General features: G+C 36.3%; 4 protein-coding genes across 4 annotated transcripts; 2 read left to right on the top strand and 2 right to left on the bottom strand.

The window, feature by feature from the left end:
* The first annotated feature begins 1,752 nt into the window (after nt 1–1,752).
* Nucleotides 1,753–10,238, top strand: LOC122020148. Its single transcript, XM_042577930.1, has 13 exons — nt 1,753–2,031; nt 2,125–2,222; nt 2,300–2,386; nt 2,505–2,658; nt 2,736–3,032; nt 7,861–8,003; nt 8,078–8,269; nt 8,343–8,433; nt 8,551–8,716; nt 9,174–9,290; nt 9,375–9,471; nt 9,683–9,795; nt 9,912–10,238. The coding sequence occupies exons 1-13, from the start codon at nt 1,891–1,893 to the stop codon at nt 9,944–9,946; spliced, it is 1,731 nt and encodes a 576-aa protein (XP_042433864.1). The 5' UTR covers nt 1,753–1,890; the 3' UTR covers nt 9,947–10,238.
* A 70-nt stretch (nt 10,239–10,308) lies between these two features.
* Nucleotides 10,309–11,046, bottom strand: LOC122020150. Its single transcript, XM_042577932.1, has one exon. It carries the CDS (start codon nt 10,891–10,893, stop codon nt 10,474–10,476), a length of 420 nt encoding a protein of 139 aa, XP_042433866.1. The 5' UTR covers nt 10,894–11,046; the 3' UTR covers nt 10,309–10,473.
* Nucleotides 11,047–15,261: 4,215 nt separating this feature from the next.
* On the top strand, nt 15,262–17,862 carry LOC122020149 (WAT1-related protein At1g21890-like). Its single transcript, XM_042577931.1, has 7 exons — nt 15,262–15,534; nt 16,334–16,396; nt 16,492–16,608; nt 16,693–16,930; nt 17,020–17,178; nt 17,266–17,417; nt 17,482–17,862. Exons 1-7 carry the CDS (start codon nt 15,344–15,346, stop codon nt 17,675–17,677), a joined length of 1,116 nt encoding a protein of 371 aa, XP_042433865.1. The 5' UTR covers nt 15,262–15,343; the 3' UTR covers nt 17,678–17,862.
* A 3,597-nt stretch (nt 17,863–21,459) lies between these two features.
* Nucleotides 21,460–25,068, bottom strand: LOC122021513. The gene is made up of 7 exons (XM_042579640.1): nt 24,741–25,068; nt 23,927–23,984; nt 23,120–23,200; nt 22,988–23,023; nt 22,533–22,772; nt 22,307–22,445; nt 21,460–22,031 (listed from the first exon to the last, which is right to left on the bottom strand). The coding sequence occupies exons 1-7, from the start codon at nt 24,908–24,910 to the stop codon at nt 21,565–21,567; spliced, it is 1,191 nt and encodes a 396-aa protein (XP_042435574.1). The 5' UTR covers nt 24,911–25,068; the 3' UTR covers nt 21,460–21,564.
* Between the last annotated feature and the right edge of the window lie 1,747 nt (nt 25,069–26,815).

Raw genomic sequence — 26,815 nt, 5'->3', positions numbered from 1 at the left:
TATTACGATGTTCCTTGCTTGATTAAATTCAAAGGTTCATGCATTCACCCATATTTTGTTGGATCAAAATGAAAGATTTTATTATTTTTTAGCAATAACGAGTTAGATACTTTTGACATTTCACTTCCTTGATAGACATTAAGTTTAACTTTTATTTAGATATATTTACAGTCACAAATTATTCGATTTTCCCTTTGTCTTTCCATTCTATCATTTATAATTGTTCTGGTTTAGGTAATAAAAAATATGGTTTATATTTTCTTTTGCTCAGTGCTTAAAAAGGCTTCTATTTAGTTCTTGATAAATGACAATGACTGATTTAGTCTCATTATGATCTTTATTTTCTAAAGATTGTATTCAGTTTTATCATTTTATACATTATTTTTTATTTATTTATTTTTTATGCATTGCTGATAATGATGAGTTAAGCATAGGAGCATGATTTTTTTTTTTGGTATTGTTATCCTATTTTATTGTTCTTATTTTCTCAATTTTGTTCTTTTTTTAAGGGTTTTCTCTCCGTCTTACATTTAAATAATTAAACATACTTCTATCCTTCATTTTTAAACAATTTTGAATGCACTTATTTTTAGTTATGTAAATTATAAACTTATTATTTACTTTGGGTGTATAATTATATCTAATAATAATACTTTATTTAATACTGTAAAATTTATATTTCTCTGAATTAGGTTATCTTGAATTTGAAATTTTAATTAATAATTTTCATCTAAAGAGTGAGAAAATTAAATTGTATAAAAAAATATTTTTAAAATTAATATTTAATTTGTTAAAAAAAAATATAAATCATGATTTTCGATCCAAGTCTAAATGAAAAAAGGCGGGGATTTTATTTAAACAACGTCAAATATCTAAAAGAAACTTTCACCAAGGACCTCAAATAGACTTGAGCCGGCCCTGCGTGTCACATCCAAGTTACGTTTAAAACTCGAATGCGATTCAGACTCACTTGACTTGAACTCAATTGGAGTTGAACTTGACTTCCTCGTGAGGGCTAGCACGAATTTATTGTTGAGGAAACCGCATGGCCGCTGTTATCTCTGCCACATCAAATCCTAATAAAATTCAAGTTCTCTACCGCACATAACACGTGACGTAATAAAAAAATTTCATCATTTTTTTTAAAATTTTACGTTAGCTTCTATCAAGAGAGTAGAGAAAACTTTGTTGGGTATCAATTTTTAGAAACTTATAAAAACTAATAAAATAATCTATTAAATATTATCTTTATTTTATTTTATATTGGTAAATATGAAATACTTGCCAATTATTTGTTTTATTTTGATGCATAATTTACTTTCCTCCCTTCCATAAATTCATTAAAATAATACGCCATAAATTTAATTGGTCAGTGCCTTCCTATATTAAAGATAATTATTTAATTAAAAAAATCATTTGTTTTCTCTTGTGTATTAATTTTTATTATTTATTTAATTAAAAAAAATGCGTTTCCTCAGCAGCGACCTTTGGTGAGCGGACCGCGGGCCCCACTTTTTTCAATGGCAGCTCCACCCAACGTCCTCCATCTTAACGCCGTTAACGGTCGAACGCGCCGAGTGAGGAAACGACCCGACGCCTAACCGTCGCATGATTACTCACGATCGTACCCTTGTTATCATTGGCTTAACTGTGGGTCGTACGCCAGTGCGGACGAAGTCTGCACGGCTTCTGCGTGAGCAAACAATTTAAGTTACGCGAAGGAACATGAACATCCCCCCTTCGCCCCCCAAATTAGGGCGGCGCCATTTAAAACTGGAGCTCGATGCATTCGCCAGCCAGCGCGAGCAGATCTCTCCCTCCCATTTCAAATACCCTCTCGAGTCTCGATCTGGACCCTTCTTCCACCTTCCGTCCACCGTCTCCGATTCAATGGCCGTGCCCCAGAGCTCCCCTGCCGACGGAAGCCTCGCTGCTGGAGAACACAACCGGCCGGCCGAGGCGTCTGCGGCCTCACCCGACCCTCCCTCCGACCGCGTGGACAATCCCGAAAAGGGGAAGACTTGCCACCAGGTGCTCCGAGAACGCTCGCGGAATGATGATCTCTGTTCTTATTCTGATCCCGGGTTAATCGATCGTGTTTCGTGTTTTTGGTAATACTCGCAGTGCCGACAGAAGAGGACGGAATTCTCAGCGCCGTGCAGGGAGATTCGGAGGGGTAAACCTTGCCCCATAAAGTATTGTCATAAATGCCTCGTCAATAGGTTCGTCTGGATGTTTTAGCCTTTGAAACCTTGGTTTGGGTCAGTGGTCGGTGATGGCGGTGATTTTGGTATTTCAGGTACGGGGAGAAACCTGAAGATGTTTCTTCGCTGGACAGTTGGATTTGCCCCAAGTGCCGTGGCGATTGCAACTGTAGCTGTTGCATGTAATTTATATACTAGCATGGCAGACAGTCTCAAATAAATATATTACCATTACTGGCCATATAGATTATATGGTATTTCCTTCCCTTGCTTTAAAAATTCTGTTTTTGGGTTTTATAGGAAAAAGAAGGGTCAACGACCAACAGGAATATTGATCCACAAAGCAAAGGCTATTGGATTTGCTTCAGTCCATGAATTGCTATTTAAGCAGGGACCTGATGGTCTAAATGCTCCAAATGGATCAAGTAGTTCAAAAACAGGACCCCCTGAGAAGGTGCAACATCATCCTCTAATTTTGATGTTTTTATTCATTCGATTGTATTGGTTAACAGTTAGCATTTGGTTTTGAAGTCGTCGATGACTCATAAAAGGAGCCATGAAGAAGAGAATTGCCTTATTGAACTAAGGGATCCTGAATCTTTTAGTTCTGATGATAAAAACATTGAATCATCTGCACAAAAGGAGAAGAAAAGAACATCAAAGAAAAAAAGGCACAAAGAGTCTGTCTCTATGGATAATTCTGATGGTAAAGCAGAGATTATGATTCCTCAGGGTCAATTTTTAACAGAGGTTGCAGGGTCTGAATGGGCGGTTGAGGATGTTGGAGCAGCTTTGCAGTTTTTGGAATTCTGCAACGCCTTCTCAGAGGTATGTTGCAGTATCACCAATGTGGTACTGTAGTATATCATCATGTTAAACAAAAATTACTTTAATATGGCCTTTGTTGCATGTTCTACTCAGCTACTTTTCAGATAGTATTCGTATGGCTGAAACTTCTTTTGCAATATTTATTAGGAGCTAAAAATGATTCTTGCTCAATGGTTGTACAGATTTAGGTCTCTCAATGGTTGTTCTAGGCTGCTCAAGTTTTATTTGGAAATCTGATCATTTTTTAAGTGTTTTGATGAAATTAAATTTGATAATACAATATGTATGTTAATGTATCATAATAATCATAACTGTGCCACTAACTATGTTTCTTTAGTGTGGTTATGACATGCTATTTAGTAATTAAATCTAAGTTTCTTTGGTGCTTATAGTTTGCAAATGATATCTTTCTATCTTTTCTGCTGATGTGAGTATTTAAGTTAAGTTTTCCTACTCTCATTTTACTCATCTTTGTTATTGCCATCATTCACCTTAGATTTGTCATATGAATCCTCTTTTGCTATTGCTTTTCTACTCTTTTCTTTTTTTAATGATTAGGAGCTCTATTACCCGACTCTCCCTTGCCTCCCCCTCCCCCTATACCATATCAACCTTGACATGTCATGGAATGGGTATGAAACATGAATTCGATGAGCCAGACTCATCTAACTAAGAAGAAATAGAAAGTGGGAGGAAGCAGATCTAGGCAAGGACACATACCTCTTTGTATGTTGCATGCGTCGTGTGGGGGGAGGGAAGGGGCATTGTAGCTAGCTTGTGTTGCATGGGGAAAGGAGGGTTATCATAGGAGAGGCTCGCATTGTAGGTAGTGTCCTGCATGGAGGATTGTGTTGTGGGTGATATCTTCTGGGAGGGTGGCATTGCATAGGGAGGGAGAGGAACATATGTTGGGCAATGCTGGTAGAGTTGAAAATTAGGGAAAATAAGTTTAGAAAATATATAAGATATATTATAATTTATATTAATAGAGAAAATATCTCATCTATTATCTTTGTTATTAAGAAATTATTAAATGTAAGTTAACATATCTATTTTAGCTATATTGGTTGTATCCCTGTACTCATGTTAAAATTCTTTTTTGATGAATCTCTATTTCCCCTCTTTGAGAAAAATCACATTTCCGACATTGTGGATGCTTTACTGGTATTATATACTAGCATCCGTGTTTGAAGAATGTAGGTCAGGAGAAGGAACACAGAAATGAAAGGAAGACTTTGGGTGCAAATATAAATTCAAGTGGAACTATCTAATGTTCTTGGTGACTTTTTTCCTATCCTATGTGAGTTGTACTTGAGTATGTGACTTAGAAGGAAACAAAAATAGCTAGAATTGTTATAATTTGTTGTCAATTAGGCATATTCTCATTCCACATCTTAGCCACCAGATTCAACTTTCCAATTCTTCCTAAGTTGTCACCATCTTAAATATTGATGTCTTGAAGGGCCACTCAAGCACTACATACTAGAATTAACACTAACAAGACACCATGATAGAAACAATATATAACCATTGCCAACACATTAACACCGAATCTTAACACAAGAGCAAAACAAGATCGATAAAAGTTGCCCCTCCGGCATGGTGCGGTGGTAAAGTGGTGGGGCCCATTCACATGCAGCGAGGGTTCAAATCTCATGCTGGACGTTTCTGAATGCCCGCAAAGTGGTGACGTTGGTTCCTCTCCGTGACCCATCTGTGCTTTCTGGATTTACTTTGTGGGTGATTTGTGGGGCCGAGCCGTCCGCCTTCAGGAATAGTCAGATCGCAAGAGCTGGAGACATGGATTACCAAAAACGAAAAGAATGATAAAAGTTGATTCAATCTAAGCGTATGTATTTATTGATTCTAAGTTTATAAAATATGGTAGCATAAATAACATGATATTTGGACAAGCACTTTTGCTCGTATACAAAAAAAAAAAATCTCAATCCTTCCCAGTAGGGTTTTAGGATTGTACTCCTATTGGGAAACGAGATGAGGTCTATGAGTTTGATTTTAAGATCTGAATGTGGGATCATAAAATTCTACTATTGGATCAAAATAAATTTATATTTACATTTGACATTTATAATTATTACATGTATTAACTTTTTATATATAATAATAGTAATGTGATCATTTTCTACTTATATCATTCAAATATCATGAAGCATAATTAAAACTATTTATATATTAAATGTATGAACAACGTAATATAATTCGTGGGTTGTTGTATTCTAATGTCAGAAGTACAACTTCTATAGGATGAGCGATGAATGATAATTATTCAAATAATGACAATAACATAGATAAAAAGGTTATTTTCTAATTAGGAGTTACAAGGAAGCACCAAGGCAGACGAGCGGGGAGAGCAATTTGGAACGTAAGTCAAGGACGTAAATGCTACAAGTGAGCGATGCCAATCCAAATGACCAAGCTTGAGAGACAAACAAGAACCACATAAATGACACCAAAGAGCATTCAAAAGACCACATGGTCAGACCACCCCAAAGGGATGCGTCAAGGACAACATCCATCAAGAGAACACGAATCAAACACAATTTCACTCCAAACACCGCATAACAATTGGAGGGAAAGTCATGTTTGGAACAATGCTCATTTGCCTTGGGAACCAAGCACGTAGCACAAGCAATACCCACAGGGATGCGTTAAGGATAACATCCATCAAGAGCACGAATCAAACACATTTTCACTCCAAACGCCACATGGCAATCGGAGGAAAAGTCATGTTTGAAACATGCTCATTTGCCTTGGGAACCAAGAACGTAGCACAAGCAACACCCACAGCCCGAAAACACGACATGAGTGTCACAGGCGAAAGATAAAATATCTTAAAGGCGACACAATTGATCACATGATGGCAGGGTTCCCATCAAGGCATAGGAGTACACAACAACTCACATGACGCCGCGAACATTCAACTTGATGCTCACCACCTAGACGCACTCATCAGATATGAGAGTAATCGGCTCCGGAGCAATCCAAACCAAAAACACCACTGAGCATGAAAAAATTTAAATATTTGATACTAAAAGTTTGTCTGCTTTCAACAAAAGTCAAGTTTTAAATTTTCTAAGAAAGTAAATTTATTTAATAAGTCAAGGTTTTTGGGATTAAGATCTTATATAGGAAGAGTAAGGAAGCATAGGATTGGATTATGGATTTGTAAGACCCTAGTCCAATTCAAATCCTACCTAAGATCGGGATCATTTAAGCCAATTTGGGTCATAAAATCACAATATCCTATAGTTTGGATCACAATTTTAGGCTCGTCTCTCAACATTAACGAGGAAAACTAGCAAAATTTGATCTTATGCATTCTATGAAAAAGCACTTTTCGAAGCGAACATCTTCAATTCTACAAGTAGTCTTGTTTTTTAATAGTCTTCACAAGTATTGTGAGGCATTATTGCAATCCCCATTTGAAAATACGTAACCTTGTGAAACTTGGAATTAAAATTTTTAGAAGGGATGTCGTCGCATTCATCACACTAGCATGCTCACAAGTGTAGGCTCGTGAGCACCATTTGTTTGACCATTGAAATCTTTCTAGAAAAAGGTCTATTTCCATTCTCTATTGCTTCATTGAAAACCCACGGCGGTTTAGAGTGGTCATGTTCTTCTTAATGCCCCACCCTAGTCAAGGCCAACTAATCTACACACTCGAAGCATCTCAATGAGACTGTGTATGATCCGTAGACGACACTTCTTGATCACAAAGGGAAGTCCTCTAGATCCTTCTATCGGACACTTGTTTTTGCTCATTTGAACTTTGCCAATTGAGCTCATTGCATACATTACCCATATCTATTTGATCAGTGCTACCTCACGTGTTAGTGGCATCTAGGACCATCTCTATGGCAACTGACTATAGATGGAACACATTAAAACCTTTTGGAAGGGGAGGTCCATGTATATCACTTTGTGGAGTAAATTTTCATGTCTTCTTCTAAATTTGGATTTAGATTAAATTTCATCGAAGACAAAAATTGTGGTTATTCCTGTTTTTTAGATATATGATGTATTAATTGTCTTTGACATAGATATATATGCTATGTTAGCATCCTTGGTATGTGCAAATATTCTATCTTCAAAAGTTTACATGGGTAACATAGAAAATCCTGAGGTAAAAGGAGAAATGCTAAATGAAGCAAGACAATTGTACTGTTCTGATACATTTGTCAATATGGAAAAATGGCAATAGTCATATTGTAGTATGTTATATTGTTTAAAATTGCTGATAACTTTTGAATGAGATTTGGTACTTAAATACTGTCAACATGCCTCAAATTGCATTTTTGTGTAGAACATAAGAAGTCTGCTATATTGATTTGGCATTTAAAATATTTTACTTATGATATTATTTGCTTCATTTTACTTAAATACCTTCTCATTTAGAATATTTCATCAGTTGGTACCCTCCGTCAATCGGTTTTGATCAGACAGCCATACTTTCTTTCCTCACGATTAGACTGACTCCATTATTGCACTAAATGCTGAACACTGATTTGAACTTTGAATTACCTCCATGTTTGAACCTGAATTTTGTTTGTTTGTTTTTTGTGTGCAGGGATTAATTTGTATTTTCTATCTTAAGCAGGATAAAAAATTTAATATGTCAAACTTTTTTAGCAAAAAAAAAATGCCAATCATATTCTTGACTTCTTAGTGTGGGTTATTAATTTATACCTAATTTGTTTATCTATGATCTTGAGTTTATTGCTTCACTGTTTGCCTGAAGTGGAATGTTTTATTCAAGCTATATGATTCATCTTGGTTTCTGATTTAATGAAATTCCATCCTTTAGGTACTTGATATAAACAAAGGCGAACCTGAAAGTGTTCTTCACGAACTTGCAAGAGGATCTGTTGGGCGCAGAGGACAATATTCCTCTACAGCAAAGTTCCATGTGAAATTACTGTCATTTATACAAAATTGCAAGGGTGATAGGTGTGCTCATCTTCCCTAACTTTGTCCAAAAATGTTTGTATTTTGCCTGCTGTTTTTTATTTTTAATTTGATAGGTCTGTCTCAAATTCAACAATGAATGAAGACAAATGGTTGCAATTAGTTATCGAATGTTTAAATGAATCTGACTGTGACTGGAAGACCACTCTAGAGGCTCTGGATGAGGTTTCTTTGGAATATGATAGTTGGATTCCATCGGATAAGCTCAGACTCTTGAATCTTCTTTGTGATAGGACGCTAGAGACCAAGTACGAACTAATGTCTCAGTGTTATGAATATGTTCAATTACTTGTTCAGATGATCATTAATTAATCTTTTTAGGGAATTGCGGGATTGGATTGATGTAGAGAATCAAAAATACATTGAAAGGAAAAAGGAGGCCAAAGGAACAATTGTTTCAGCTAAAAAGAAGGTAGGTTGTCCAAAATAATAATGTAGGTTTTCTGCAGGAAAAGTGTCTCAAGGGAAAATCCTTGAAAAGTTAATTACTTGCTTGATATTTAGTTACTGAACTGCAGATTTTCTGCAGGAAAAGGATTTAACGAAAAAACTGAAGGATGAAATGGCCAAAGCAACACTTTCTTTGGATGCGCCTTTTTCTATTGAGGACCATGAAAATCTTATGTCACAGATAAGAGCTGAGAGAGAGAAAGCACACGCTGAGAAGCAAGAGATAATGGAACAATTGCCCAAAAGTATGCCTTTATATCGATGCAAATTTGTTCTTTGTTTACATATTATCATAGTAGCCATTCATGATCCAGCTTTCCTATCGATGTTGATTGAATGACATCGATTCTTCAATTATGATGATAGACTTCTACATATATGTAAGAAGTTTCTAGTACTATGAGCGAGTCATTCACCATTTCTCAGCACCAAGTTTTAGTTGCATTAGATGATTTCAAGCCTCGTTATTGTTGGATATTTCAACATAGATGTTCCAATAGTATCTATATTTATTTCTCATGAAGAAGTTCTCTTTCAAGACACAAAACCATTATTATTAGCAACCTGCAAGATACCATTTTTAGGTTTTGTGACTCACTAGCAGTTCTACCAGAAACTCTTTACAACTTATTGTTGTCACATCTCTTTTTCTTGCTTCCTTTGGCATTGTCTTCAGAGTAACATTCTTGATCTTTAAAACAGATTTAGATAGCATATGTCGACATGCTGTCCGGACAGACTCTATATATTTGGAAGGAGAGGGACATGTGTATTGGAAACTGGGAAGCTATTATGGTGGCTTCAAAATCTTACACCAAGGTTTCTCTTTTCCGAATGACCATGTCACAACCTTCTACCTGTTCTTGTAGGGCAATGTTGATAAGTGCTTCTTTTCTTTTGCAGTTTTACGAAGCTGGGACTCGGTGATACTCGAGGATAAATGGTACGCATATGGAGAAGACGAAGGGAAATCAATTGAGAGAGATATTTCCTCCTTACGGTATCGAAAAAAAAATGCACTATATTTTGTTAGCTTTTGTTTACCTAGTAAAACAACACTATTTTTGGTAAGTCGACAAGTTCAACAATCTGTTTCATCAATTTTATTCTTAAGATCATAATGATTTAGTAACATAACTATAGCAGGCTTGGAACTATCTGTTGCATTGATTTGGTCACTTTCCTAAAACACAATTCATTGTACAAAACAGGAAGAAGAAAGCGAAAAGGTCACTGAGGCAAAAATCAATGCAATCGAATCGTTCTGGCGATAATTCATCCAACGATCCACCTTCAAGTTGCCCGGTCATGGAGGGTTATGAAGGTATTTTTTTATTAGGAAAATTTAATAAATGCATTCATCTAATTGTCTTTGGAAAAGTTGTTATTAGCCTTAAGACTGGAGGATTTGAGAGCTACCATTTTTTTATTTGCGACTAGGTGCAAGCGGAACCGGGAATTCCGGTACCAAGTGAGAGACGCTAAGCAGTCGACTGATGCAACGATTGGATTCAGCAACCAATCGAGAGGTGAACAAATTTGATCCTTAAACTGATACCGGGAACATTCGATTCTTGTTATTATATATTTCTCATCGAAAGCCTGCTCTTCTTATTCTTTGCCATTGTTTGAACAAGTTGTCAGGCGATTTCTTTCTCATTGTCATAGAAAAAAGGATCAACTGATCCTTAAAGTTATTTTCATAGCACAATTTTGATCTCAAGGATATTCGTTTGATTTGGAATTTGAACTTTAGTATTGTTATTATTCCTTTGAGTGATTCTTGGAGTGTTAGTGAATGCCTAAAAACAATAACCAAAATGAAATAACAATTAAATCAAATCAAAAATAAAATAATAATAATAATAATCCATTCCAAATGCAGCAGAAACCTCTCCGCAGAGAGATATGCAAATAGATCAGTCTGCAGAGGAGGAACAGAACAAGAACACAAACGGAAGAAACAAAAGAAGCACAAATGATCAATTCTCACAAACAGCAACTAAACGCCCATCTCCGATTCCTGTCTCTGAATCCTGATTTCCTCGTAAAACTTCTCTATAAATCGCTCTGCTCTCTGATCCACGCTTGCATCCCCTTCTTCTTCTTCTTCTTCAAACAACATCTCCAAGTCAGCTCCAGCATTTTCGTCCGGCGCCAGCGCCTCGAGTTCGTCTCCGTCGCCCAGGACCGACTCCTCGCCGTCGCCGCCGCATAGCAGGGAGAGGAAGCGGCGGCTCCTTTTCTTTGGCGGGGAGAACTCGTAGTCGGCGACGTAGGCGTATCCGTAGATCGACCGCTGCGTCCTCCTGAGGAGGAGCAGCTTGCGGGCGATGGGGCGCCTCGCCCTAGCCACGGGGCTGAGGCCGGCGGCGATGAGGCCCAACGCCTTGCGCACGATCGGGCTCCGCTTCCTCGCCATGGACGGGAGATCCGGCTTGCTGCAGGCCTCATGGGCGTCGGGGGAGCGCTTTAACGAAGGCAGCGGGCGCGGGGAGGAGGAGCTGGAAAGCGAGCTCGAGGTCGGTGGATCTGTTCTTTTGCTCGAGTGCTGCAGGTAGCCGTTAGCTCCGAGTTGTTTATCAGATTTATTTAATTTTCTTGATTAAAATATAAATATTTATAATTTCCTTTTATTCTTGATTTATATTTATAATTATGAGAATCCTCGTCTCTTCTTCATTACTCTCTTTGCCCTCGATTTCCTTCCCTCAGCTTCAGTTCCGCGGCTCTTCCCACCCCCATTTCTCCTCCTCCTCCTCCTCCTCCTCCTCCTCCTCCTCCTCCCTCTCTTTCCCTTCCCTAAACCCGCGCTCGGATCGAAGGTCAGCGCAGAAGCCCGGATGCGCCACCTCCGCCGCCGTCGGAAAGGAAGTCCCTCGCCGTGGCCACCGGACCGGGGAGCTCATTTTGGGCCTGGCCTCCTGCTCATCATGAACAGATCGCAGAGACCCGCGTTGACGATCGCAGAGAAGTTTGCAACAAATTATGTCAGTCCACATTAGGTAAGTGGAGTCGAATAATATCAGGCGATTTGAGCATTCCTTAGTATGTAAGAAAAGTCTACATTTATTTAGGGAATCAAAGTTTCTTGGATGATTCTTTTGTGGGTTTATGATACGCTAGCAATGTGATTATCCTTGTGCATTTGGTGTGCGAAAGACATCATCCTTCTTCTCCAGAACTGACATAACCTTGAGAATTCTTAGGCCTTTGTCCACAGTCTCCAATTTCTCTTCATTTACGATGAAAGCAATCTTGCATTTGCACTTTCCAATTTCTCCTCATTTAAAACTTTTGCTCGGAATAGCAAAAGTTATTCGACTACTCAATTTCTTCAACTTTTCCAAACACTGTCTAGATAAATGTTGTAGTTAAAAATAAAATAAAATAAAATAAATTTTCTGAGAAAGAACACTTGATGCTAATTTGTTGATGATCTTTAACATGTTTCTTTCATTTTCCTGTACATATTCTTGATGCAAACTAGGTATTCGACAGAGAACCAATTTTATGGTAAATTATCTAATGCGTTTGAAATAGAGCAATAAAAAGAAAATCGTTCAATATGTCATTTTCTCACATACGGATATAGTCTAGGAAGTGAGATCATCTGTGGGAGGAACAAGGGAAAATGCTGTGATTATATAATTAAGACTTTTGAATCAAAGCCATACCAACAATGAAAATTGTGTACATTTCAAGAGTAAGCTTCCAATTGCTAACGAAAGACATGGAAGAGGAAGAGAAAGCTCAATCAAAGAAGGAAGAACAACACTATTGAACAATGAAAAATCAAAAGCTAGTGGAAGAGTAGGATTAGGGCTCGGAAGTGAAGAGGACAACATTTTAAAATAACCAAGTGAGCATAATCCTTGGTGTCTTTGACTCAGCAAGGCTAGCGAGTTGGCTTGGTTGTTAAGGAAATTTTCAATTTACTCCATAGTTTTTCAAAATACCTCTAATTTTAATATCATTATTTATCTTCTATAAACAATATTAAAACATAATTATTATCTTATCTCTTAAATATCAATTTAACTCTCCCTATTATTAATAAAAATGCTTATATGAACATAAGATGAATTAATAATATTTAAAATATAAAAGGTAAAATAATAATAGAGTATTTTAGTAATCCTTATAAAGTATAAAGATAAAATTATAAGAATTATTTTTTAAAAAATAGTTTAAATATTAGGAGTCAAATGAAATTTTTTTATTATTTTTTGAACCATCTACTTGAACTCATTCTACTTGTAACTACCATTCACACTGCTCGTTAACATAGCAAACTTGGAAAAGTGTGAGAACACATGCATCAAGTCAATCATCCTAAAGATGCCCTTTAGTTAGTTGATAATGAGAATGTTGAGAATGTTGGAGGAGGATGAAAAAGGATAATGATGAAATGATTCTTCATCCCAAAGATGTCCTTTAGTGAACACCTGCATAATGATGATGAAAAAGGATAATGTGGGGAGGAGAATGCAGATGTGAGTGTGACCAAATAATGTTGATGCCCATGCAAAGAAGACTGGGCAGCACTGCAAAGAACACTAATGGTGCTTAGAACTTAGTTGAACCATTCGTATATAACAATTTTCGATGATTAGCAGAAGCAGATGATGGACTAAGAATGCATACTTGGTAATCTTCTCCACATGAAGGTTTAAGCCTTTTCTTCTCCCATTTGATTTGGGAGGGGTTTTGTGCTTTGGTTCTGTTCTAGCTTTGGTTCGGTCTTTCTTCGATCGACTCTTTTATGGTGTTTTGTGCTAATGAGTGATAGCTTGTATGACAATGATCTCTAGTTGTGCTAATTATCACCCACAACATATTCGTCAATTAGAATCCTTTCTCAGCCTTCTCTCTTTTGTATCAGCATACCCCCAATCAAAGGTATATGTGTTTGTCAAAGAAAGTAGATATTCATGATACTTAAGGTGGAGGTTGCCGTAGGTAAATATGGGTTGGCCTCCTCATGCTCTCTAGGGCATTCTCGAGTCCTCTTAGTCACCACCACAAGGAGAACCTTACTGCAAGGAGATGCTTTCTAACAAGATGTGTTCCTAGGTCTCTCAGCCTCATTGTCGGCCTTGGGACCCACACCGAGTGTTGTTGTCCACCTCTACCTATTGATCATGCATTACTGTTACTCCAGTCTTGTTTCGTTCTCTTGTTGTCGATGTGTTGTTCAAATCTCAAGAATTAATGCCTAGGTCTTTCATAAACTATTCTGTTTTATTTCATTTGCATCTATTATGGGTTTTAGTATTGCCATGTCACCACTAATTTCTTTTGTGCTTTATGTAACAAATGGGGCATAGTATCTCTCTCCAGCCTCATTGTAGCTTGCGAGAGTGTGCTATAGGCATTAGAGTCATTAGGTAAGTGGAGTGGCTTTAGCCACATTAGGTATATTAGGTTTAGGATTTGTGTTGAATGGTCTAGAATTTACATTAGTATGTGGTATTCTTTTATAACCAATCAATACGATATTTCATTTCCCTAAGTTAACACCCTCAATGAAATAACACAAGAGAATCATTCTATCCTTTCCCTTCTACTCACTTTATTTTTCCATGGATTTGTCTTTCTTCTGCACTTTCTATAATTCCTAGGGACAAAGTGAACCCTTAATCACCATATTTTTTCAGAAGATGAACTTCCTTTGCCAATGCAAGTGTATTGCTTCTTAATTAAGAAAATCATTGACACTCCTATTATCAATATTTTTATATAATATAAGACTCCATCACACAAAGTGCATGTTTCTGAGATCCCAAACATCTCTATTGTATTCTCACTTAAAAAATGTCCAGAATTGTTACATTAATTAGAGGCTTGTTTACTCTGTACACATACAGAATCTGACAGTTGAAGCATCTCATTACATAACAAATCTCTTATATTCCTATTATCTGAACCTGATCAGCTAATTTGGTACAAGAACCAATAATTTCAAAGTTTTTCTCAGATGTATACAAAATAGTTTCCAAACAAATCTTTGACATTTCCTTCAGCATTAGTGGAACAATATGCAAAGTTCTTCTGTATATTCAGTCACGTCTGCACCCCAAAGCCCCAAACAGTTTGCATGGAAAGGATGATTTATACAAGCACTTAGTATGGCATGTCATGATTGATTCATTCTCTGCAAAGAGAGCTCTATTATTGGTTAGTCATCCATTCTATTGTCCATTTGTTTTCCAAATATTATAGAAAGTAGAATTGTAGAATTGAGGGGTAGCCTTCACCACCACATCTTCATTCACATAAAACTTATATCTTTTCAATAGAAACCACTAGTATCTGTTTTTGTATATTAATCCACTGCCAATCCAAAAGAAAGGTTGGTCAAAGCTTCATATCATAGATAAAGCTTTCAGAACTTGCAATCCTTAGATGAGCGCAATAACAATGCCCTACTTGTTATCACGTAGAGGATCCCGGACACCCTCATCAGATTGCACTAACTCTTGCTTCCACTGAATGGTTCGTTGAGTTGTCATCAAGCAACATCTATAATTTTTAACACCGAAAGAAATGGAGAAAGTAACAACTCTTTAGACAATCCCCTTCGTGTACCTGTTTTTCAAAAGTCCCTTTGGTTATCATACACACGGCGACGGAACTGTTGTGTCTTTGAATGGGAACTTTAGTGCAATATTTTTATGGACGAGCATAATGGTAATAAAGACCCCTAAATTATTACACATAAAAAGATCATCACTGTAGCTATATGGTCATGGTGTAATACCGTCTTTTTTAGCTATATAAGACTGCATTGAGCTTCACAGCTCTGCACACATTCTAAGCTTGGGGCAAGGAGAGTAGTTCTAGGTAGTTATCGTATAGGGAAATATATCATGGACTTTAGTGACGCTTGGAGGAGTGTAAGGCCATACTTGGCTATGATCTTCTTGCAGTTTGGCTATGCTGGCATGTACATAGTCTCAGTTGCTTCCCTCAAGCGTGGGATGAGCCACTATGTGCTGGTTGTCTATCGAAATGCTGTTGCAGCTGCTATCATTGGTCCATTTGCATTCTGGTTTGAAAGGTCACACGCTTTCCATCTAATAAACATGTTCACCAATTAACTTAATCACTTTATCATATTGCACTAAGAATATATTTTGACTATATCTTACCAATGCTTTTAATTATTTTATCATTTGTAAACTCAACTATCCACCAATCTGTGTGCATGGATATACTTTGGCTCATGTTAAAGGGCCAAACACCAAAAAAAAAGTGAATATGAAGTACGTAAATGAAAGTGCAAGTCTTTTGCTCATATAGAGTGTCTATCTAACAACATGTGCTAACAAAGGATGTAAGGCAGATAGTAGCTTTTCCTTTCCATTTTTCACCGTTCCCTGGAGTGTCGTATCTTTGTTTTTGTGTGGTAGGATTTATTGTTTTAACTTCGACAGCCTTCTTCTCAAATTTGAAAACGAAGAACTTTGAATATGCTGTCTGCTGCCTTTTCCTTGATTAGTAACTCTGACAAAAGACTTGTAGGCCCAACACATGCTTGTTGAGTGTGCCTAATGATTCCTTCTTTTTTAATATGTTGTCTGAGTAAGGATCACATGATTTAGTATCTCTCAGGGTCTGTTTACCTGAGTGGATGGATAGGAGGGGAAAAAAGGAGATGAAGAGGAACAACAATAAAATTATTAAACATGCTACAATTCCACACTCAAAACTCAGAGAAATGGCACAATTTCAGTTTTTCATGTTTTCATTTGTTGCAAAATAGATGAGGTAGATTCTATCAAAGATTGCTGTTCTTTTCAAGCATTAGAAGGGAATTTTATCCAGGACTAACTTTTGGTTTGAATGTTTCGAAACAGGAAAGGTAGGCCAAAGATGACACTTCAGATATTCCTCAAAATTGTGGCTCTTGCTTTGCTTGAGTAATGATATATTTACCTCTAGCTAATTCAAGTTTGTATGATCATTCTAAAACTGTCTTCTTATACGATGGGAATATTTGATGAACTTGATCCAGACCAGTTCTCGACCAAAACTTCTACTACTTGGGAACCAAGTACACATCAGCAAGCTTCTCTTCTGCTCTTTATAACGTGCTGCCAGCGATCACATTTATAAATGCCCTTATTTTAAGGTGAAAACTTAGTCTGCAATATCTCAAATACTATCAATCCGCACCTATGTAATATTCACTTTTTTTTTGTGTTTGTGTGATCAGAATGGAGAAGGTAGACGTTAAGAAGCGACACAGTCAAGCAAAGATTATTGGAACACTGGTTACTGTTGTTGGTGCTCTGGTTATGATATTATACAAAGGTCCTATTGTTGAGTTTATATGGACCAGGGGACGGAGCCACCATACGGAAGTTGCTAGTCAGGATGAAACCCATTGGCTCATTGGCACATTCATGCTGTTGTTCAGCTGCTTCTGTTGGTCTTTATTCTTCATTCTACAAGTAAAGTGCTATTGCATCTCAAAGCTAAACTAGACACTTTACTTGAACACCTAATTAATTCATGATGACTGATTCATGACTGTTTGCAGTCGAACACCTTAAAATCTTATCCCGCAGAGCTCTCCTTGAGCTTCCTAATTTGCGTCATGGGCACACTACTCGCCAGTTCAGTCGCACTCATCCTCGATCCTGGTGTGAAACCTTGGATGATAGGATTTGACACAAGGCTTGTTGCCGCAATCTACTCCGTAAGATGCTCGTTATTGTATTTTGGCAACCATATGGCTTAAACTTGTATGAACTTTCTCACGCTATTTATTACCTCTCGCGCGAAGGGTATAATGTGCACAGGACTAGCATATTATTTGCAAGCTGTAGTGGTGAAGGAGAGAGGGCCTGTCTTTGTTACTGCCTTTAGCCCTCTCTGCATGATCATAGTGACTGTGATGGGCTCCATCATTCTTGCAGAGGAAATGTCTTTAGGAAGGTAATAGATCTTTTGCTCATTCCGGTTTCCTACAATGCAAACTAACTTTGCTTCGTCTTGGTAGGTTGATCGGCGCAGTTGTTATAGTGATTGGCCTTTACTCTCTTATATGGGGGAAGAGCAATGATCACATGAACCAATCCCCTAAAACCGGCGAAAAGCAAGCTCTGGAGCTACCGAAGACCACGAACGATGACATGATATCCAACTCCATCGATTGCATCTCCATCCAAAGCATCTCGTCGGCAAAGAAACCTTGAGTAATTAACTTGGGCAAGACTTGCCATTGGTTTTCAATTGTGTTGTGTATGAACCACCATCAACTATGATTGTAGAAGTGTTTTCTTGCAAGCAACTGAGGATGCTTGTCCTCAGCGGTTGCTACCAATAAGTAGTGTTAATCTTATGCATGATCTAATGCCATTATCTTTGCTGTGTTCCTCAACTTTCTTTTCTGCTGTCAAAGGGCTATCCAACACAATAATTCCCTACTGCTTTAATTCAACTTTGTTTTGCATTGTGCACTGCTACACTGACTGAAGAATCTTGAAGTTGCTTTACTTTTACGATGGCAGTTGGATTTGATGTTATGTCTAATTAGACATAGCTGAGCTGAGAAGATGCAACCGACAGTAATAATTAAATCTTTATAGTTTATTCTACTAAGCAGAGTCACTATGAATGTCATAGGATTATATTATGTCCTATTTTATTATATATATTTAAATAAATTTTATTATATTTTATCATTAATAATTAAGTTTTTTTTCTTTTATCAATGTACATATTTGTTATAGTAGACTAATTGAGATATTTATTAAATCTAAGTATGTATTTATAATATCTTAAAGAGTAAGGATCTTCTGGTCCGCAAATTGCGGATCAGGGGATGGTCCATTGACGTGGACCTTTGATTTGGATGGACCCCATCTTTAAATAAATAGGATTCATTCAAATCAAAAGTCCTCATGTAGTGGATCATCCCCTGATCCACAATTTACGGACCAGAGGATCTACTCTCTATCTTAAATGTGTCTTTCTTATTCCTCCTCATAAGTCTACACTTCTACTATCACATCTTATCTTTGTGATTCTAGTCTTCTATTTATGTGATTATTCCATACATTAATCTTCAGCATGATATGTTTATCAGGTCCGTCATTTTATAAAAAAAAATTAAAATTTAAAAAACTCTTATGAACCATTTTCTATTTTAACAATTTTATTTGTATTTTATGTAAAATGTCTCTATCACCCTTTCTATCCTTCTACTATATCATAGTTCAATTCATTGTTAAAAGCCCTTAGCTAAATGGTGTTACTAGCTAAGATATTGCATCATTTTCTTTTTCCTAAAGGAAAAAAAGGTTTGAAAGAGGAAAGATATATTTATGTGGGATAAAGGCAAAGTAACACTTTGATTATTGTAGGTCCAGTAAGATTGTGACCATAAATAATGCCTATCATTACTTTGTTTTCTAGTTTATAAAATATGTGGCTAAAATCCTTTAAATTATAGGACAGAAAATCCATTGAGTGCGAAAATTATAGTTCAATAAATTGGTTCATATCTAATAATATCCAATTTAACCCATTTAAGAGCAAAAAAATAAAAATTAAAAAAAATATTTTCAAAACTGCTGTCAATATGGAATATCAGAGAAGAAGCTTACAAAGAGTGCAAATGAATCGACTCGTTCTCAAACTTTTCGAGTAGCTCTAAAAATATTTGATTTGTATTCGAACATGTACAGTAATTTTCTCGAGCTGAATTTGAATTCATAATATTTTCTTCAATTGTTTAATTACTCGAACTGAATTTGAATCCAGAATATTTTGTTCAATTGTTTACGAGTCACTTGCGAGCCGAATTCAAATCGAATTTTAGTTATTTTTACATAATATTAATTTAAATTTTGTTCAAATTAAGGATAATTCAAACCAAACTCAAATTTAAATAATTTTGAATTATAGTTCGATTCTATTCAAATAATTCAAATTGAACTCGAATTTTATTTGAACCGAGATCGAGTCAAGATTATTAAATTTTTAAGCTTCAAATCGAATTCGAATATCACATATATAATTTTTGAACTCAAACTCAAATATCAATATCTTTATATTATTTAGCTTGATTCAGTTCATTTGTACCCTATATCAAACTATATTAAATCTATTGTATATAGTTTATCTGCATTATAAAAGGTTAGTTTTACTACTTAAACTCATGACCACAAGATCATACGGTAATAATTTTGTCGTTACATCAAGGTCGATATATATATATATATATTAACCATAATTTTGATTCGATTAATCCCTCCAAGGGATTAAATTAATCAATTACTTAAGAAAAAAAATAAGTCGATTAGTTTTGGTGTATAACTAACATGTTCAATACCCACACAATATTTGGATCTTTTCAAACAAGACTCAGGGATTTCAAAACCAATAGAAGATAGAAGAAATGTAGTGACATGACACCATAAGTGATATACAAGATCGACGCAAAAAATAGTTAACACACGACCCATAAACACATGACGAACATTAGTAGAATTAACTTGCATAAATTGTATACTAATGCAAAACAATGGCAATATATCACCAACCTCAAACGAAGACATCAATGTTGCTCATGTGAGAAGCCAAGGACGGATGCACACTAGGACCCCGGGGGGCCACGCCCCCTCCCCCTCAGGATCCATCCATGTTCGTCGATATCTGTGAGCATGTCTTTCCCATGCCTTGACTATCTACATTAATGGTTAGTAATCATCCATTATTTATTTTTTCCGTGTTGACCTAAGGACAGGTTGACGAGTGCACTAGGTGAGCGAATTACCTTTTTTACCACATAATTTGTTCTCTTACATAACTTTTTACTTATCATATGATATTTTTTCAACTACATATATCTGGTGACATTATATTACACTTAGGAACTAGATTAAAGTTATACTATATTATATTAATGATTACTGTCATAAATTATTTTTAGCACTTGACGTTAGAAAATAATTAAAAGATACTATAGCAGAACTTATGATAGTTTCCTTAAAAGAAAATACAAATCCTTATAAGAATTTTAAGAAAGTAAATTATGAGAATAATTTTGTTGAAATAATTTATCTAAAATTGAATAATACAAGAAAGAGTTTCGACATAAGACTGATAAGAAATATGAAACTTCTTAAGTAAATTAATGAAGAAATGAGCGTCACTTTTATTTCATAGAACTTTGGTTCTAAAGAAAATTCTTGTTAGATAAGTAATCAAAATAAGTTTATATAAATTCATAGCATTTGCTTCGTGCATAAAGAAGACTTTTGAAGGTTTTCATGTGTTCATTTATTTCGACCAAATTGAGATGATTTTTTCTCATTAGGCGGATCGTGGGTCGTTCACTGGTTGTTCACTCTATTTTTATGTGAATTCTACTCCTTTGGCACTTGGTCGTGTCCATCGAATTCTACTCCTTTGACGGCCGAAACTTTCCCAAGACCCTAACTCTGTCATTAGCTCAGTCCACTTGCGTGTAGGCACCTTCTGCCTCCTCTCCGGTAGTCTTAACCATGTGGTATTCGAATACAACGTATAATAATTATTTTCGTCACCCCCCAAACCTAAAATCCTAGATCCGCCAATGGATTAAAAATCGGATTTGTTCGAGCAACTCAATAACCAAGTTGAGCTAGCAAAATCGATCACCAAGTCAAAAAATCGCCCTAAGTGTATGGAAGTCAATTATTTGGCAAGAGTAAGAGATGATCATGAAGTTTGAGATAGTTTAGGAGACGGATGATCCAAGCCCCTACAAACATCTCCGACATTGATGGAAGCGACTTCATCAACGAATCTACTATAAGAAACTTCAAGTCGAACCTAGTTTTACTATTACAACGATCAAATTGTTTGAGAACAAGGGTTAGAAGTGACCTGATTTGATTAGGTGTTAGCAGAGACGACGACAAGGATTGTCATGTTACTTATTGCGACGAAGCTAATAAGGTCGGAGACTCGGAGTTCAGGAATGTCTATCTGACTCAAAAACTAAACTTCATCTTCATTGAACAAGATCATTATTACAACTGTGAATGTACATAACCAGCAACTTTAACAATCCTTCCATTTCTATTTAAAACTCCTACAATCTAGATCGTCGTAAGCATTTCCGTGGGGAGAAAAAACCATGTCGATGAGTATGAGAAAATGCTTGTGTTCCTTTGAATGATGTAGAGGGCTTTATATCCCATCCTTCTATGTTCTTTGGAACACAAACATCGTAAAGTATCTTACCCAGAACACCATGAGGATTGATGCTCGGAATGTTTAGCGTGTGGAACAGTTCTTCACTTTGCAACCTTGTGTCCCTGCCATCGTTACACTCGGTGGAACTTGATAAGAAGAAATCGTCACTTGGGTCAAGTGTTAGCCCTTTTAGGCTCTCGTTCGAGCTCGCTGCCGCTTTATGGAGACTGCAAACAGACTCTGGGATGAAATGACCCTCCTTGTTCTGTGACCGCAGCCGCCTCTGGGCATAGGTTGAAGCTGCCTTGCCGAGCAACTCAACCACACTGTTTCTGTATTCAGATGCATGAAATTTGTAATGGCCTGTTCAAGGATTTATGTCAGCCAGATAAAAAGATTTGATAATCCAATAGTAGAAACTAACGAGAAATACAGAAAAAAAATATTCTATTGGGCATTTCGATTAACCACTTGAAGCCAAGTTAATATTGAAGTTTTAAAAATATACTTGAGATGTCTCAGTTGAACCATCATTTTATCAGCCGCCTATAACTTTGTAAAACTTAGCTTGTGGAACTCAAGTAATTTATTACTTGGAATCTTAAACATTTCAGCTTAAAACAACAAAATACACATACCGACATGAGGAGAGCTCTTCCATTTTATTAGTTCAACATCACCACCAAGCTCTTGCAGGCGCTGAGCAAAATCACAAATCACACGGGCAGGAGCAAGCTCATCGTCTTCAGAACAGAAGATAAGGAATGGGCCAATGTTCTGGATATTAGCATATGAAATCCATGTGTTAGATAATATACAGTTTTTAAAGTAAAACAGTAGTGGATGAATGATTCAGAGCTTTACGACTGAAGAATAGAGAGTTTGCCAATAATCAGCACGCTCAGCCTCGAATCTTCTTATGAAGAGAGAGTCCAAACCAGTTGCCAAGGCTTTTGCCATCCATGAAACAACTCTAGGAGGGTGGGGCCTTTTCAGCACAGATGGATGGAGGACAAATCGAGTGCCCAGATCACTCGTAAAATCAACTGGACTTGAGTCGTATATGTGACCACATAAACAATCTTTTACAAGCCAATAATCATCCTGGAAGAAGAAAGAGACTGACAACTTGAAATAACAGAAATTCAGTTGAAAGAGACTAAAAGAACTCAAAAGTTGCTCTAAGACAAGTAGATAACTGAACATATAATCATCTCTGATCCCACTTGATTGGTTTGCAGTGTTTAAACTCCATGTAACTATTTGATACTAATAATAACTATGGAAGGCTATTCATTTCACTCAAGAAAAGAACTTACTAGAACAAGTTGCCCTTTGCATTGACCATCAATTAACTGGAAATCACAGGAAAATGAAATTCTTAATATTATTTTAACAAAATTAAGAAACTATGTCGACCAACAGCCTGTATATTTGGTGAAGAATCAGACCTGAAGAACCTTGTACATGCAACCTTTTGGTCCCCCAGAAAAAGCAGAAAAGACGATGGGTAATGGCCTACTCTTTAGTTCCTGTTAATCCATCACCAGAATCCGAAAACACAACCATGGTCATTTAATTTGAAAGCAAATCTTGGAAAAGTATATTGATGGTACTGAATGACCTACTGTAGATCAAACAAGTCTGACAATGGAGTGAAAAAAAAACTACAACCGAAATAAAAGCAAATACATTACCAAACTAAAACCAAGTTTTAATATATGAAATAACTTTTTGGCAAATAAACAAAAATTTAAGAATCTCTATCAAAATTAAACTACGCTTTTCATCTAGCAGTATTCTTGTTATGATATTTTAGAGTTCTGCCTAAATGAATACTTTGCTAAGAGCAAGGAAACCACAGGTCATGAATTTTGACAACAACTTCCTCAATGCTTTTTACATACTTGAAGCAAGCCAACAACAAATTCTCATGATCCTGTAGTTTAGAATAGAAGAGTGCCAACAACAGGGTGAAAAAAAAAAAAAAATCTGAAACACAGCAACTAAATGATTCACTTAAAATTTCTTTTCTCCTCAACTATTGCCCAATATTCGCAGGTGACAGGATAAATTAAATCCAAACTTCACAGAGAGCATTCATCAATTCATGCCGATAAGAATACCCATTTAAAATATGAGGTGTTCATTCTTTAGAACATTTCCATGATAGGCTCACACCATCACAAGGCATTACTCTGAGTTCTTTCTAATAAAAGAAAGTACTGCATGCACTAGTCATCTAACAATGCAATTACCTGCAAAAGCTCATTGAGGAGACTATCAGCTAATGATGCAGCCTTGTCAGGAAAAAATCTGCATAAGGAATTAAACAACCTGCTCATGAAACATTGCAAATAGCCAAATACAAACAGCAGTTTTTAGAAATGTATTGTTTCACATATCTATTTTAATGATGTATTTCACTAACTGCAATTGCAAAATTTGAGTTGAATACAAATGACACTATATCATTAAACTCGACCGAAACTAATTTATCTTACCATGCCTTTCCAAGCATCTTAATCTCAATTTCAATTAGTTTTTTTTTTTGTTGGAATCAAATCTTAGTTATTGACTCAAGGGTCATACTTGTAAAACTCTAAGTTTAACTCAAGGTACATATGTTTGAACTCAGAAATCTAAGTTGCAAGCATAGAGTTCATGAGCAATTGCAGACATACAATAACTTCAAGCGGAGCTAACAATAGCTAAGTAGGGTTGAACTAGATTAGCATGGATTGCAGTCAGCAAGTGTGGATGTCCATGAGATGCTACATAATTAGGGTGAACTCTACAGTTAAGGGTTTCAGTATCCACAATGGTACATAATTAAGGCAAGAAAAATGAGAGATTTGATTCTTCCTCTCATCTTTTTTCTTTCTTTTCTCAGTTCTCATCAAGTCCGGAAGTAAATCTATTAAACAGGAAACACTAGCGAGAACGCTTAGCTTTGTTTAGTGGAAAATCTCTTTAGTAGACTACAGATCTTGAATCGTCCACAGAATTCAACCAAAGCATCTGACCAGCATGAGGAAGGGGGAAAAAGGAAGAAAAATCAATCGCACTTACAAGGTGAGGAAATCGGCATGGCAGATGAGGGAGCGCCACCCGTAGGACGAGTAGAGGCGCACGTAGGGCTTGAGGTGCCGCTCCTCGCTCGACAGCCACGCGAACACCACCACAATCCCCACTTCGCCCTCCTTATCCGCCCAGTAGAACCGCCCTCCCTGCCCCCACATCTCCCGCAATTCCCAATCGCAGATCGCCGGAGTCTCTCTCTCTCGCGCTCTCTCGCTCTCTCTCTAGAGCCAGAGAGAGCAGAAGTATGGGGCTAACGTGCGCCGGGAGAGCAGGGAGAGTGGCGTAGAATAGAAGAGAAAGAGTGGGAATATCCGAAATGCGCAGGAAGGCGAGCATGTCAATAAATTATATTTTAAACGAAAATTATTAATTGAATTTTATTTTATTCTTTTTGAAAAAAAAAACTTAGCACGTCAATATTAATGGTGCTATTAATTTACTTGGAATTTTGTTGGTTGGAAATTACAAACCAGAATAAATAAATTAAAATTCAAGTGATGTTTCATTTATAAAAAAAAAAAAGAAAAGAAAAATCAAGTTCCAATTTTTCTTGAATGAGTTAGTCAAATTGAGTCAATTAAAAAAGTCTAGCGATCTTACCTAAATAATTTAATTTAAATAGTAAAATATTTTAAATAAAATGTTAATATAATATTTAAATAGTAAAGAATAATTTTTAAGTATACTTTTAAAAAACATTCCACTTATTTTAGATTTTAATTATCAATGTAATGTTAAAATGGTGGCGGCATGAGTATATATAATTTAATTAGGTGATATATTTAGAATTTAAGAGGTGAACGGTTATATTATTTAATTATTATAAAATAATCATTTTAAATCTGTTAAGAATGTGTTAGAATTATTTAAATTAATATAACTTAATAAATAATTTATAATCATCATCAGTTAAAACAGTTACAAAAAGTATTTTTCATTAAAAAAAAATCACAATCTTTCACCGAAAAAAATTCCCTTTTTTCAATTAAGCCACATAACAATAACTACAAGTTCACTAGATCCCTACCTTTATTTTACAAACAATAAACATCAACTAATTGAAAGATTTCCTACGATGATCATCATCGGTTGGAGCTAAATTTAGATCGATCATTCAGTCAAAAAAGGATTTTCCATAAAAATTTACAATCTTTCACCGACAAAAAAAAATATATATTTTTCCTTGTTGATGAAAGAAGTACATTCCACAATTAAGCTACAAGCAACTACAAGTCCACTAGATTCCCTGCCTTTATTTTACAAACAGTGAACACATGAGATTCTTCTTCAAACAGTTCACTTTGCATGGTACAGAAGAAAATTTATGATCAAGCAACAAAAGAGATGACAGCAATCCTTAACCCCTATTTGCAATTAATTTCAGCATATGTTCTACTCGACACCAGAGGACATCACAGACACAGTACACCAATCAGCAAAATTCATCTTTCAGAAAAAGTGTACTCGACTGAAATCATATTCAGAGCAATCGAGTGGATCATCATCACTTTAGGATTAAAAAAAACTGGAAGAAGATTTAATCAAGCGAGCCATCAAAACGAGTTGACCAGAATAAGGAAAAAAAAGGAGCATGATCATGATGATGATGATGAAGGAAAACAAAAACAAAAAAAAAAAAAAATCAGAGAGGGAGGGATATGAAATGTTGACTTTGAGTACAGTGACATTCCTTCTCCCGGAGGATCACATGCGCACATTGCGCAGCAGATCCGAAGCAATCGCAGTCAGGCTTATTTTAATGGCGATGCTCGTGGAATTTGAAGCGAGATTCATGATTTTACTCATTCCCACTCAGATGCGCTGGAAAAGGAGCAGTTTTCTGAGAAAAAGGAATCTCAACGCTTGAGTTCAAAGGGGGAGAGAGAGAAGGACTCCACCTGTTGCCATCATGCGGTTGCATCAGTGTCAGTGCGAGAAATTAGATTAGGAAATTAGGGAAATGCGGCCGCGGGCACGAGGTAGCTGTACAGGGAGTTTGAATGGCGCAATTGATTAGAGGGAACTGACAGGGGAGGGAATTGAAGAGTCTTGTTTTTTTTTTC

Source organism: Zingiber officinale, chromosome 9A (genome assembly GCF_018446385.1).
Source record: "Zingiber officinale cultivar Zhangliang chromosome 9A, Zo_v1.1, whole genome shotgun sequence".
NCBI classification, from domain to species: domain Eukaryota; kingdom Viridiplantae; phylum Streptophyta; class Magnoliopsida; order Zingiberales; family Zingiberaceae; genus Zingiber; species Zingiber officinale.
This window is presented reverse-complemented; position numbering and strand designations above follow the sequence as displayed.

Excerpts from the sequence above, each read along its gene's own strand:
- LOC122020148 (XM_042577930.1), top strand. The coding sequence starts at position 1,891 with ATGGCCGTGCCCCAGAGCTCCCCTGCCGACGGAAGCCTCGCTGCTGGA. Across the intron at positions 8,270-8,342 it reads GATAGGACGCTAGAGACCAA|GGAATTGCGGGATTGGATTG; the intron begins GTACGAACTAAT and ends TAATCTTTTTAG. Across the intron at positions 9,796-9,911 it reads GGTCATGGAGGGTTATGAAG|GTGCAAGCGGAACCGGGAAT; the intron begins GTATTTTTTTAT and ends ATTTGCGACTAG.
- LOC122021513 (XM_042579640.1), bottom strand. The coding sequence starts at position 24,910 with ATGTGGGGGCAGGGAGGGCGGTTCTACTGGGCGGATAAGGAGGGCGAA. Across the intron at positions 23,985-24,740 it reads CATGCCGATTTCCTCACCTT|ATTTTTTCCTGACAAGGCTG; the intron begins GTAAGTGCGATT and ends TTCCTTATGCAG. Across the intron at positions 23,024-23,119 it reads GCATGTACAAGGTTCTTCAG|TTAATTGATGGTCAATGCAA; the intron begins GTCTGATTCTTC and ends TGTGATTTCCAG.
- LOC122020150 (XM_042577932.1), bottom strand. The coding sequence starts at position 10,893 with ATGGCGAGGAAGCGGAGCCCGATCGTGCGCAAGGCGTTGGGCCTCATC.
- LOC122020149 (XM_042577931.1), top strand. The coding sequence starts at position 15,344 with ATGGACTTTAGTGACGCTTGGAGGAGTGTAAGGCCATACTTGGCTATG. Across the intron at positions 16,397-16,491 it reads GTGGCTCTTGCTTTGCTTGA|ACCAGTTCTCGACCAAAACT; the intron begins GTAATGATATAT and ends AACTTGATCCAG. Across the intron at positions 17,179-17,265 it reads TTGTTGCCGCAATCTACTCC|GGTATAATGTGCACAGGACT; the intron begins GTAAGATGCTCG and ends TCTCGCGCGAAG.